The sequence below is a fragment of the Pipistrellus kuhlii genome, unplaced genomic scaffold, assembly GCF_014108245.1.
Source record: "Pipistrellus kuhlii isolate mPipKuh1 unplaced genomic scaffold, mPipKuh1.p scaffold_m20_p_50, whole genome shotgun sequence".
In the NCBI taxonomy this organism is placed as follows: Eukaryota; Metazoa; Chordata; class Mammalia; order Chiroptera; family Vespertilionidae; genus Pipistrellus; species Pipistrellus kuhlii.
In genome coordinates, this window is record NW_023425552.1 from 1,531,884 (window position 1) to 1,543,714 (window position 11,831).

At 45.9% G+C, this 11,831-nt stretch overlaps 1 protein-coding gene across 5 annotated transcripts; it reads left to right on the forward strand.

Annotated features, from left to right (window-relative positions):
• The first annotated feature begins 1,747 nt into the window (after positions 1-1,747).
• Positions 1,748-5,316, forward strand: RAMAC (RNA guanine-7 methyltransferase activating subunit). Of its 5 annotated transcripts, none has more exons than XM_045573421.1 (3): positions 1,748-1,846; positions 3,981-4,159; positions 4,791-5,316. In XM_045573421.1, the coding sequence occupies exons 2-3, from the start codon at positions 3,990-3,992 to the stop codon at positions 4,975-4,977; spliced, it is 357 nt and encodes a 118-aa protein (XP_045429377.1). In that variant the 5' UTR covers positions 1,748-1,846; positions 3,981-3,989; the 3' UTR covers positions 4,978-5,316. The 5 variants fall into 5 exon arrangements, with proteins under 5 accessions (XP_045429377.1, XP_036271567.1, XP_045429376.1 ...); XM_036415674.2 differs by having other exon boundaries at positions 1,758-1,851; XM_045573420.1 differs by having other exon boundaries at positions 1,762-1,856.
• The last annotated feature ends 6,515 nt before the right edge of the window (positions 5,317-11,831 follow it).

Sequence of the window (11,831 nt, forward strand, 5' to 3'; positions counted from 1 at the left end):
CACTACTGTTCAGGGGATGATAACAGGAACTCTGATTAGGCGGAAGCAGTGGGTAACCTGGATGGATGTCAGAGCCACTGCTGGGGCAGAATCGACAGGATTTAGTCTCTGATGGGCGGGCGCAAGGAAGAAAATAAATGGCATCAGGTCCTGACATGAATGTGTCTGTGAGATCCTCCCTTCCCCCCCAACTGGTGGGCGGAGTTATGACGTTACTGGCATCTGCCACAGACACCCCCAAGACATGGAACCACCAATCAGCGTGTGCCCAACTGCCCTGGAGCCCACCCCTTCCTGTTCTTCCCCTCAAAAGGCTCACCCACGTGCTGCTCTCTCCACCTCCATCTGTGGAGGCAACTCCGTTGGGTCCCTTCTCCTCTCCCCACTCCTTCAATTCTGATTTCTCTACCTCCGTAATGAGTCCCCACTCATTACTGGGGAATAAACTTTTTACTGTGTCTTGGTGGTCACTTTCTTGAGCCTCAAACCTCACAGTATCCACGCTGGGAACTGGTGACAGTATTGACAAAAAGGGTGCGCAGCCTGGACAGCCGTTTGGGAGGTAAGAGGCCAAGTCAGGCCCTGGCTGGTCTTGCTCAGTGGTTAGAGCAGGGGCGGGCGGGGGGGGGGGGGGGTCGGCAAACTCATGAGTCCACAGAGACAAATATCAACAGGACGACGATTGAGATTTCTTTGGAGGGACACGTTTTTTGAACGTAAACTTCTAACGCCACGTCTTCAAAAACAGAAGGGTGGTTTCTAGCCGTGTTGTTTTTGGAAAAGCCACACTCAAGGGGCCAAAGAGCTGTGTGTGGCTCTCGAGTCGCAGGCTGTTGGCTACTGGGATAGAGCGTGGGGCCTGCAGACTACAGGGTCCTGGGGTTCCATTCTGGTCAAGGGCACATGCCTGGGTTGTGGGTTCCATCCCCAGTAGAGGGAGTGCAGGAGGCAGCCAATCAATGATTCTCTCATCATGGATGTTGCTATATCTCCTCCCTTCTTCTCTGAGATCAACAACAAATTATAGATAGATAGATAGATAGATAGATAGATAGATAGATAGATAGATATAGATATAGATAGATAGATAGATAGATATATAGATATATACTTTTTTTTTTAAGAGGCCAAATCAAATGCTCTAACTGGTTTGGCTCAGTGGACTGAAAGGTCCCAGGTTCGATTCCAGTCAAGGGAATGGACCTTGGTTGTGGGCACGTCCCCGGTGGGGGTGTGTGTGTGCAAGAGGCAGCTGATCGATGTTTCTAACTCTCTATCCCTCTCTCTTCCTCTCTGTAAAACAAAATGAATAAAATACATTTAAAAAACTAAAATAATAAAATAAAGAGGCCACATCACGTTTGGGATAGTCCGCGTGTATACATACACCTGCAGAACACTGAAGAGACTTAGGAGGCTCCTGGGAACAGACGAATCAGGCTGAAGGGGGTGGGGTGTTTGGGCAAAAACACGTGCGAAAAGGGACTCTGAACTCTTAAGGGCTGAGGCCCAACCTGGCGGGAGGCGGAGGCACCGCGCGTCCCTGAGGGGTCCCGCCTGAAGCAGCCTTTCCCTCCCTTCTCTGCAGAGTAAGTCCCAAACCTTCGTCCCTACCCGCCACGGGCTCCCAGTCAGGGGGACTGAACACCCGGCGACATCTTTTCCTGAGGGTCGCGCTCCGGCGGCGGCAACGCTGCCTGTTCACCTGAGAGCGCGCCGCACGGCCGAGCCCCAAGTCTCGCGAGACTTGGCGTGCATGGCGCGCATGCGCGGGAGCTCGCCGGAAGCGGAAGTCAGGGCGCCGCCGGATTCTGTCTGACAAGAGGGGCTCCGTTACCTGGGAGAGGAGGGGCGAGGTGAGTGTGGGGCCGCACGGACGCGTTGGGGGGCACTGGGAAGCATTGGGGGGCCGGAAGTGGGTGTCCCGCGCGTTTCGCCCGCCGCCAAGCTCAGCCCGAGCTGAGGAGGAGACACGGCGATTGGGCGGGTGAGTTGCGGGTTTTGGGTGCCGGGAAGGAGGGGGGCGGTGTCTGTCCTCCGGGCTGCGGTGCCAGGTCCAGGCGCTTTCGCGAGATCCGAAGCCCCCTTACTTACCCTTCTTTCCTTTTTAAAAAATATTTTTATTGATTTTTTTTTTTTTTCACAGAGAGGGAGAGGGATAGAGCGTTAAAACATCCATGAGAGAGAAGCATCCATCAGCTGCCTCCTGCGCGCCCCCCCCCCCCTGGGGATGTGCCCGCAACCAAGGTACATGCCCTTGACTAGAATCGAACCTGGGACCCTTCAGTCTGCGGGCCGATGTTCTATCCACTGAGCCACACTTCTCTGGGCCCTTACCTTCTGGGTCTGTAGTTTCCTCTGCGCCTGGACGTCCAACGTCCAAGGGGCGGTCTTGGGGGACCAGCTCTGCTGGGCTTTGGGGGGGGGGAGAAAGAGAGTGAAAATAGTGGTGGTTTCTAGTCCTTAGCTTCCTCGGCCTCTCCTCCTGGGGCAGCGAAACCCCCCATTCTGGTGAGTCCTTTCCAAGGTATTCGCCTGCAGCCAGAAGGGCTCCCTCCGTGTGGTTTTATTGGTGGTAAATAAACTAATGTTGGGGTGCAGATCTGAAAGGCAATGCCCTTTTATTTCTTTTTATTATTATTATTTTAACATTTCTTTATTGATTTCAGAGAGTAAGGGAGAAGGATAGAGAGATAGAAACATCAGTGATGAGAATCATGGATCAGCTGCCTTCTGCACGCCCCTGACTGGGGATCCAGCCCACAACCCGAGCATGTGCCCTTGGCCGGAATCGAACCTGGGTCCCTTCAGTCCACAGGCTGACGCTGTATCCATTGAGCCAGACCAGCTAGGGCAAATGTCCTTTGATTTCAACGGACAAGAACTTAACGCTGCAAAGTTGTTACTCCTGCTGGAGCTCGCTTATTGGCTGGGAAAGCCCAGAGGACACGCCTTTGTATCATGGCACTTCGTTGGTTTTTGCTAATCCTCAACAGAGGATATTGTTCCATTGGCTTTGAGAGAGAGAGTGAAGAGAGAGGGGAAGCCAGAGAGAAACTTGATGTGAGAAGGAACGCATTTATTGGTTGCCTCCTGCACGCCCCCTGACCCGTATGCGCCCTTGACCGGAATCGAATGGGACCGGAATCGAATGGAACTGAACCCAGGACTCTTTGGTCTGCAGGCCAGCGCTCTATCCACTGAGCTAAACCGGCTAGGGCTTCGCTGGCACTTTGGCACACTCTCAAATTAGCATTGGAAGACTTTAGAGAACTTTTCATTTAACCCCTGAAGCCCTTATGGCCCCTACTCACCACCCACCCCTTTTGAGGATTTTTTTGAGGGAGTCACCTTTTGTTTTGTTTTGTTTTCCCTCCCACACATCTAGACAACCTAAACATTAAATCCCGGAGATAAGTAAAGCTTGGGTCAGTTAAAATTCTATTTATTTTTATCTTAATTAAATTTCTTGCAGTAAAATTGGTAAATAACATCCTATTTAAATTTCATGCCAAAACCGGTTTGGCTCAGTGGATAGAGCGTCGACCTGCGGAATGAAAGGTCCCAAGTTCGATTCCGGTCAAGGGCATGTACCTTGATTGCGGGCACATCCCCGGTAGGGGGTGTACAGGAAACAGCTGATGGATGTTTCTCTCTCATTGATGTTTCTAACACTCTCTCCCTCTCCCTTCCTCTCTGTAAAAAATCAATAAAATTTATTTTATTTTATTTTTTTAATATATTATTGATTTTTTACAGAGAGGAAGGGATATAGAGAGTCCCCCCTCCCCCCACTGGGGATGTGCCCACAACCAAGGTACATGCCCCTGACGGGAATCGAACCCGGGACCCTTCAGTCCCCAAGCCGACGCTCTATCCATTGAGCCAAATTGGTTTCGGCCCTTCTTGGCTTTTCACTGGTAACAGTGTTACTTGGCGGGGAAAAAATTCTAATGGCAACATATTAAAAAACTGTACAGGATTTCAGAATGACTGATACTTCTGAAGCGGCTCCGAATTTCGAAGAGATGTTTGCCAGCCGATTCACAGAAGACGACAAAGAATACCAGGAATACCTGAAACGCCCTCCAGCAACCCCTCCGATTGTGGAGGATTGGAACAGCAGAGCGGGTGGGGGCCAGAGGAATAGAGGCAATTGGTACGTATTACTTCAGAAGAGTGAATTGTGGGTGGCTCATCTGGAAGATAATAGCTTTTTAAAAATATATGTATATATTTTATTTTTTATAGAGAGGAAGAGAGAGTCAGAAACATCGATGAGAATCATCGATCAGTCACCTCTTGCACACCCTCTACTGGGGATGTGCCCGCAACCAAGGTACATGTCCTTGACCGGAATCGAACCTGGGACCTTTCAGTCCGCAGGCCAACGCTCTATCCACTGAGCCAAACCGGTTTCGGCATGGAAGAGAATAGCTTTAATCTGCTAGGACAGGGACCAGTGTTTTTTGTTTTGTGGTGTTTTTTGAGAGAGAGAAATATCAGTGATAGAAAATCATTGATCGGCTGCCTCCTGCAAGTCCCACACTAGGGATGGAGCCCGCAACCTGGGCATGTGCCCTGACCTGGAACTGAACCGTGACCTCCTGTAAAATATCAATAAAATATATATTTTTTTTAAATGTTTTGAATCACTGGAGCTGTAACATATTATAGAGAAAAATGTTTTTTATTCTCGTTTATTAAGTATTCGATTGAGAAGTCAAACGCAACAGGACTGATTTGTCATGTGTTTTCTTAAAAGTGTAATTTTTTTGTTGTTGTTGTAGGTTGCAAGACAACAGACAGTTTAGAGGTAGGGACGGCAGACGGGGGTGGCCCAGTGACAACCGATCCAACCAATGGCACGGACGCCCCTGGGGCAACAACTACCAGCAGCACAGACAAGAGCCGTACCACCCTCACCAGTATGGCAATTACGGCTACAACCAGCGGCCTCCCTACGGTTACTACTGAGAGAAACGTCAGCAGCTTTTCCTGAAACTGTTTACTCTGTTAGCGAGACAAACGTGTGTGTGTGTGTGTCTGTGTTTTTTCTGTTGGTTGTCCTTTTGCATCTGACTTTGGAAAATAATTTTTTTTTTTAACTTGAGACATTTTTTAAAAAATTAGATCTTTCTGGAGCGGTGGGATGGTTGCTGGGAATAAACACCTTCCTAAAAATGTTGTGGGTTATATTGCTTGACTTCTACCTCAGACTCTTCGTTTCATGAACATGGTATATCTTTTCCTTGTTTGACCTCCAGGAGTTCTTTGTTTTACTCAGAAATAAAACAGGAATTTTAAAATAGAAAATGCTTGCCTTTACTTTGTAACATAGGAAGTTTCCAGGTACTAGGATGTGCTCATTCCTAAAATTTTGAGAGACTGGTAAAAATCAACTAGTGAATGCATAACTATACTTAGTTGTGATGAATTGTACAATAACTTCAGAAGTTGGAAGATAAAGCAATTATAATTGTATTTCTTTTTTGGCTCTTGTTATGTAACTATGTTACTTTCTAATGGATCTTGTTATGTGACTATGTTACTTTCTAATTACTCTTTTAGGTATGATTCAGCTCCATAATAGTTTTGGTCTCTTTATTTTTTTTTTTAATTTTTAATCTTCACCTGAGGAGTAAGGATATTTTTTCCACTGATTCTAGAGAATAGTAGGGAAGGGGGAGGGAGAGAGAGGCGATTGGTTGCCTCTTGCACTCCCCCAACTGGGGGGCAGGGTGGGAATTCCAACCCAGGTGTGTGCCCTTGACTGGGAATCAAACCAACGACCCTGTGAGTGCAGGCCAGTGCACTAACCATTGAGCAACACCTGCCAGGGCTTGGTCTTTATTTAGAGGAATATCATGAATAAAACTGTAAAATGAGGAAGGAATCATTCTTAAATTTTAGGGTCTTGACCTAATCTAGAGTGGGATTAGGCACAATCATTTTATACAAACCAAATTTAGTAGGTAAAAAATGCATATATTATATAAAAGTGTGACAGAAACTCTGCGATATTCCCCTTTCCTCTTCCATCATGTAAATAAGTCTGCATTATTTGACTTTCCTTACTTTTATGGTTCTAGATGTGGGTTGATTTTACAATGTTACATTCGCTTTCAAATGTGCATCTTCTGCATTCTCTTCTATAAACACTGTGATGCTGTCACATCCTTTCAGGGTGATGATTATATTTCAAATCATTGTCATGGCCGTTACATGGTTTTATGTCAATAAAATACTGAGAATACTAATCAATTTCTCGGTTTTGGCAGTTAGCCTACTCATTAATTGGTGGGATGGGTTTTTGTCTTTTTTATGGCTCGGTCCTTCATGTCCACTGAACACAGTTCATTTGGTTTAAAAATAATATTAAAAGTGCAAGTTTCGCCGAAACCCGTGTGGCTCAGTGGATAGAGCGTCGGCCTGCAGACTGAAGGGTCCCGGGTTCGATTCCAGTCAAGGGCATGGACCTTGGTTGCGGGCACATCCCCAGTAGCTGGTGTGCAGGAGGTAGCTGATCGATGATTCTCTCTCATCGATGTTTCTAACTATCCCTCTCTCTTCCTCTCTGTAAAAAAATCAATAAATTTTTTTAAAAAAGTACAAGTTTCGTCAGAGGTCAAGGAATTAAAAGGCAACTTCCTAAATCTACCTTCTCCCTAAGCACTCCGCTCTAGGCCCGTGAGGTTGACTTCTCCAGCTACTGCTCCATCCTCTCGATCCTAGTCACCCCAGTTCCCGCAGAGCCATCCTCTCAGGGAACTCATTTTGAGGAAAAGCTCTAATGAACCAAGTCTTCACACTCAGTATGAATAACAAGGTGATTCCTCTGGCCCCCTCATCACATCCTTAGGCAGCAAGCCAGCGCTGTTCCGTGAAGGAAGGTCTAGGACCACCCTATTTAGCCTAGCCCAGGGGTCGGCAAACTCATTAGTCAGCAGAGCCAAATACCAACAGCACGACGATTGAAATTTCTTTGGAGAGCCAGATTTTTTTCAACTTAAACTACTTCTAATGCCACTTCTTCAACATAGACTCGCCCAGGCCGAAGCATTTTGTGGAAGAGCCACACGTGGCTCATGAGCCGCAGTTTGCTGGCCACGGGCCCGGAGAGTTAACAATGGCAGGACTGTACCCGGATGTCCTCTAAAAGCAGGCGGGTTAGTAAAAGTATTTAACAGCTGCTGCAGCCCAGGCACTCCCACCCAGAACAGGAGCTCAGCAGTTAGAGCAGGATCCTGGAGGCCACCTGCTGTTTCTGCTTTTGACATTACAGTGGTGCCTCGCATAAAGAACGCCTCGCACAGCGAACGCTGCACACAACGAACTTCATTTCATGATTCATACAACGAACTTCGTTTCACACAACGAAGTCGCCCGAACTTCCATGACCGCTTTGCCCGAGCTTCCACGACTGCTTCGCCCGAGCTTCCATGATCGCTGCCGATGTAGTACGACTTATACAGAAGGCCTGGGAAGAAGTGTCACAAAGGACCCTCATTTCTGCTTGGAAGATGCTTGTGCCTTCGTGGACCCAGGAAGAAGCAGTAGTTGATGACACAGAAGTGGTGAAGGACATCATCACAGTGGCCCAAAGGTTGGAATTAGAGGTAGAGGAAGAGGATGTAGAGGAGCTTATTGAGGAACACGAAGAAGAGCTGACAACTGAAGAGCTCCAAGCACTTCTGGTCCAGCAACAGGACAATGCTCAAAGGGAAGCGTCATCTGATAACGAGGAGCAACAATCAAACAATCAACCAATCCCAACTGCTGACATCAAGAACATCCTGGTCAAATGGAAAGCAGTTCAGGAGTTTACCAATGCCCACTATCCGGATTCAGCTGAAGCAAACAGGATCAACGATCTTTACTCCGATACTCTTGTCCGTTATTTCCGGCAGATGTTGGAGAAAAGAGAAAAACAAACGACTTTGGACAGGTTTTTCATGAAACCATCGGCCAAAAAGCAGAAAATGGATGAAGATGTGCAAGATTCGGTAGACTCTACTTAGTCTGTCTTAAAATTAAAAAAATGTGTTTTTTTTAAAAAAAATTATGTTTCTAGATGTATCTAAATAAAAATTAAAAAAAAATTATCTTTTATGTCATCTTAGCATATTTTATGCTACAGAACAAATTATTTTTTTTAACATGTATTGTTATGGGAAAACGCGTTTCATATAACGAACTTTTCGCATAACAAACTTGCTCCTGGAACGAATTAAGTTCGTTGTGTGAGGCACCACTGTAATTAGGGAGATCTAAGGGTACAAGGCTGGGTAGGAGGGAGGGGTACCTCTCAGTTCAGAAAAAAAGGTGATTTTCCAACAATGTTTAAATATTTTAACACTGATATTGCCGAAACCAGTTTGGCTCAATGGATAGAGCGTCGGCTTGGGGACTGAAGGGTCCCGGGTTCGATTCCGGTCAAGGGCATGTACCTGGGTTGCGGGCACATTCCCAGTAGGGGGCGTGCAAGAGGCGGCTGATCGATGACTCTTTCTCATCGATGTTTCTAACTATCTCCCTTCCTCTCTGTACAAAATCAATAAAATATATTTTAAATAAATAAATATTTTAACACAGGTACATATGACCTGATTAACGGCCCTGCTTGAAAATACAGTAAGCATCTTCCCGTTATTTCTGCATTCTGTAGGAGTTATTGACACTCTGTGCTATTGGTTTTTCTTTTATAAACAGCAGTCACTGTTAGACTGCCCACTATGTGCTCAAACCCAGGAAGAAATAAAAGACATGGTTTCTGCTTCCTGCATAGATACAAAATAACATTCAAAAAAAGGAATGATGCCCTAGCTGGTTTGGCTCTGGATAGAGCGTCAGGAATCGAACCTCGGACCCTTCAGTCCGCAGGCTGAAGCTCTATCCACTGAGCCAAACCAGTTTCAGCTCTTAAATTTGATATAAACATTTTCCCTTTTTTACTAAAGTGAGATTATATATAAAAATATATATACACTCACACGTATTATTCTTTGTTTACACAACAGAATATAACAAACAGGTCAATAATTATAGGTTAAAAACTAGTGTTTTAATTTTAATAACATAACACACTACAGTATGTATTTACCACTGACAATGTAATTATTCTCCTATAGGTAGACAGGTTGTTTCCAGTTTTTTGCCCCTACTAACAATGCTACATTTCTTTTGTCCATATATCCTTTGGTGCTTCTTTTGTGTTCTACCTTTGCTCTGGCCTGGAGCCACTTTCTGCCTTCCCAAGCTGTCCAGAGGCCTGGAGCAGCTGGGGCGGTACCTGCGTCATTGCCCCATCCCCTCAGCACCTGCATATGCAAATTAATCCACCATCTTTGCTGAATTTGCATATTCACTCCTGATTGGCTGGTGGGTATCACAAAGGTATGGTCAATTTGCATCTTTCTCTTTTATTAGTGTAGATAGACATGGCCTACCTTCCATTAGTGTCACCAGGATCAGGGAGATTAGGGAAAGGAAGCCAAGTGCCCAGTGTTCAGTAATACTATCCACTAAAATGAATTGCTATTTATACAATGTTTATAACTCCGGCTGTCACAAAGCAGGCACTTGCAATTTTCAACATCATCATCATAATTATTATTGTAGGACTACTGTACTTTGTTATCATAGGGGTTTCCTATCCTGGGCAACATATATATATATACACAATATAAAAACCCAATATGCAAAGTGCCCCCTTGGGAGTTAAACCTACTGGGAGTTTGATTGCTCGCAATGACATGTGCTGACCACCAGGGGGCAGCATGGACTAAAGGAAAGCCCCTGCTAGCAGCCAAAGGAAGGCTCCATCAGCCCTGATTGCCAGCCAGGCCTAGGGGGATGTTGGACTGCCAGTTTCAGCCCGATCCTTGCATGCCAAGCCAAGGGACCCCACCAGAGCATTTGTGCGCCAGGCCTCTAATCTATCTATATATATAAAAGCCTAAGTGACCATCCGACCGTTTGCCCAGTAGCTATGACATACAATGACCACCAGGGGGCAGACACTCCGACCAGGAGACGGCACCTGATTCCTCACGGAAGTGGCGATAGGTCAGGTCCATGGTAGGCAAATTGTGGCTCGCGAGCCACATGCGGCTCTTTCACACCTTGAGTGTGGCTCTTCCACAAAATACCATTTTGAAGCAGTGGCATTAGAAGAAGTTTAAAAAATTTCTCTCTCAAAAGAAATTTCCATCGTCGTCCTGTTGATATTTAGCTCTGTTGACTAATGAATTGCCAACCATTGGGTTAGGTTGCTGCTCAGGCACTGTCGGCCCTGAATCTGCTTCACCTGCACCCTGGATCCATCGGGGGATGTCGGAGGCCTGGTGCATGGATTCGTGTACCTGTGGGGTCCCTCGGCCTGGTCTGTACCCTCTAAAAATCCGAGACCCCTTGGGCGACGTCAGAGAGCCAGTTTGGGCCCAATCCCTGCAGTCCAGGCCATGGGACCCTATGGGTGCATGAATCCTTGCACCAGGCCTCTAGGAGGATTATAAAATGCTGATAAAATCTTACCAACTGAATTATAAAGGTGGTCTAGAGGAAGCTTATGTGGACAGAAGTAGGTGGTCTCCTGGAGCCTAGAAAAAGGGAGTTAAAATGCCATAAATCATCAGGGCCCCGCATTATCCCAGGAGAGGGGTTGGTGGGATATAATGAGCCTATCCCTTGGCAGAAAGGGGAGCTCCAGATGGCCATAGCTCCCTGTCCCAGGCCCATCATTTCCTTGGCTCTGATCCCAAAATCTCAAAGTAGACTCCACATAACTGGCTCCCTATGAAATCTCCCAAAGGGACAGAATGTACTCACTAAAGCAGCGTTTTTCAACCGCTGTTCCGCGGCACACTAGTTGTTGCCTGGTGTGCCATAGGTGCAGACAAGACAAGAATTTTATAATTTTTCACTATTTTGTTTACTTAATATTTCATAATAAAGTAATTATAAAATACTTTCTTTGTGTTTATTTGATTCCTGTTCAAGAGAATTACTTTATATATAGTCAATATAGGCACAGAGTTAAATTTTTTAACATTTTCTAATGGTGGTGTGCCTCGTGATTTTTTTCATGAAACAAGTGTGCCTTTGCTCAAAAAAGGTTGAAAAACACTGCACTAAAGGATGCCAGGGCGCAGTCTCATTGGCGGGTGTGTTCTGGAATCAAGTTAATAAATCTGGCATCTGATTTAAGAAATTAGTTTCTGTCAACTGTCCAGCCCAATTCCATTTTCAAAAATGGCAACTGAAAGGGATTTCTGAACGCTGTTGGGTTAAGGGAGCCAATCGGGACCATGCAGACTCCACTGTGGCAGTGACCCTGAACTTGTGAACACACAGCTGGCCTGGGTTACCACCACACTCTGGACTAAGCCTCAGGCGTACCTCTGAGAGGATGAGATAAAAAGGATTACTGATATCAGGCTCTGCAGAAGGGATTTCCCGATAGTGCAGTTCAGTTCCTTCAAATTACGGTGACACCTCTTGGATGGAAATTGAAAATCTAGGTTCTTACATTTCTTTTTAGTCTCTAGGCCCGTTTAAAAAAAAAAAAAAAAATCTGGTCCTGCCGAAACCGGTTTGGCTCAGTGGATAGAGCGTCGGCCCGCGGACTGAAAGGTCCCAGGTTCGATTCCGGTCAAGGGCATGGACCTTGGTTGCGGGTACATCCCCGGTGGGAGGTGCGCAGGAGGCAGCTGGTCGATGTTTCTCTCTCATCAATGTTTCTAGCGCTCTATCCCTCTCCTTTCCTCTCTGTAAAAAAAATCAATGAAATATATTAAAAAATAAAAATAAAAAATAATAATAATCCGGTC

Coding starts and splice junctions, on each gene's coding strand:
- RAMAC (XM_045573421.1), top strand. CDS start 3,990: ATGACTGATACTTCTGAAGCGGCTCCGAATTTCGAAGAGATGTTTGCC. Junction 4,160..4,790: donor CAGAGGAATAGAGGCAATTG/GTACGTATTACT, acceptor TTGTTGTTGTAG/GTTGCAAGACAACAGACAGT.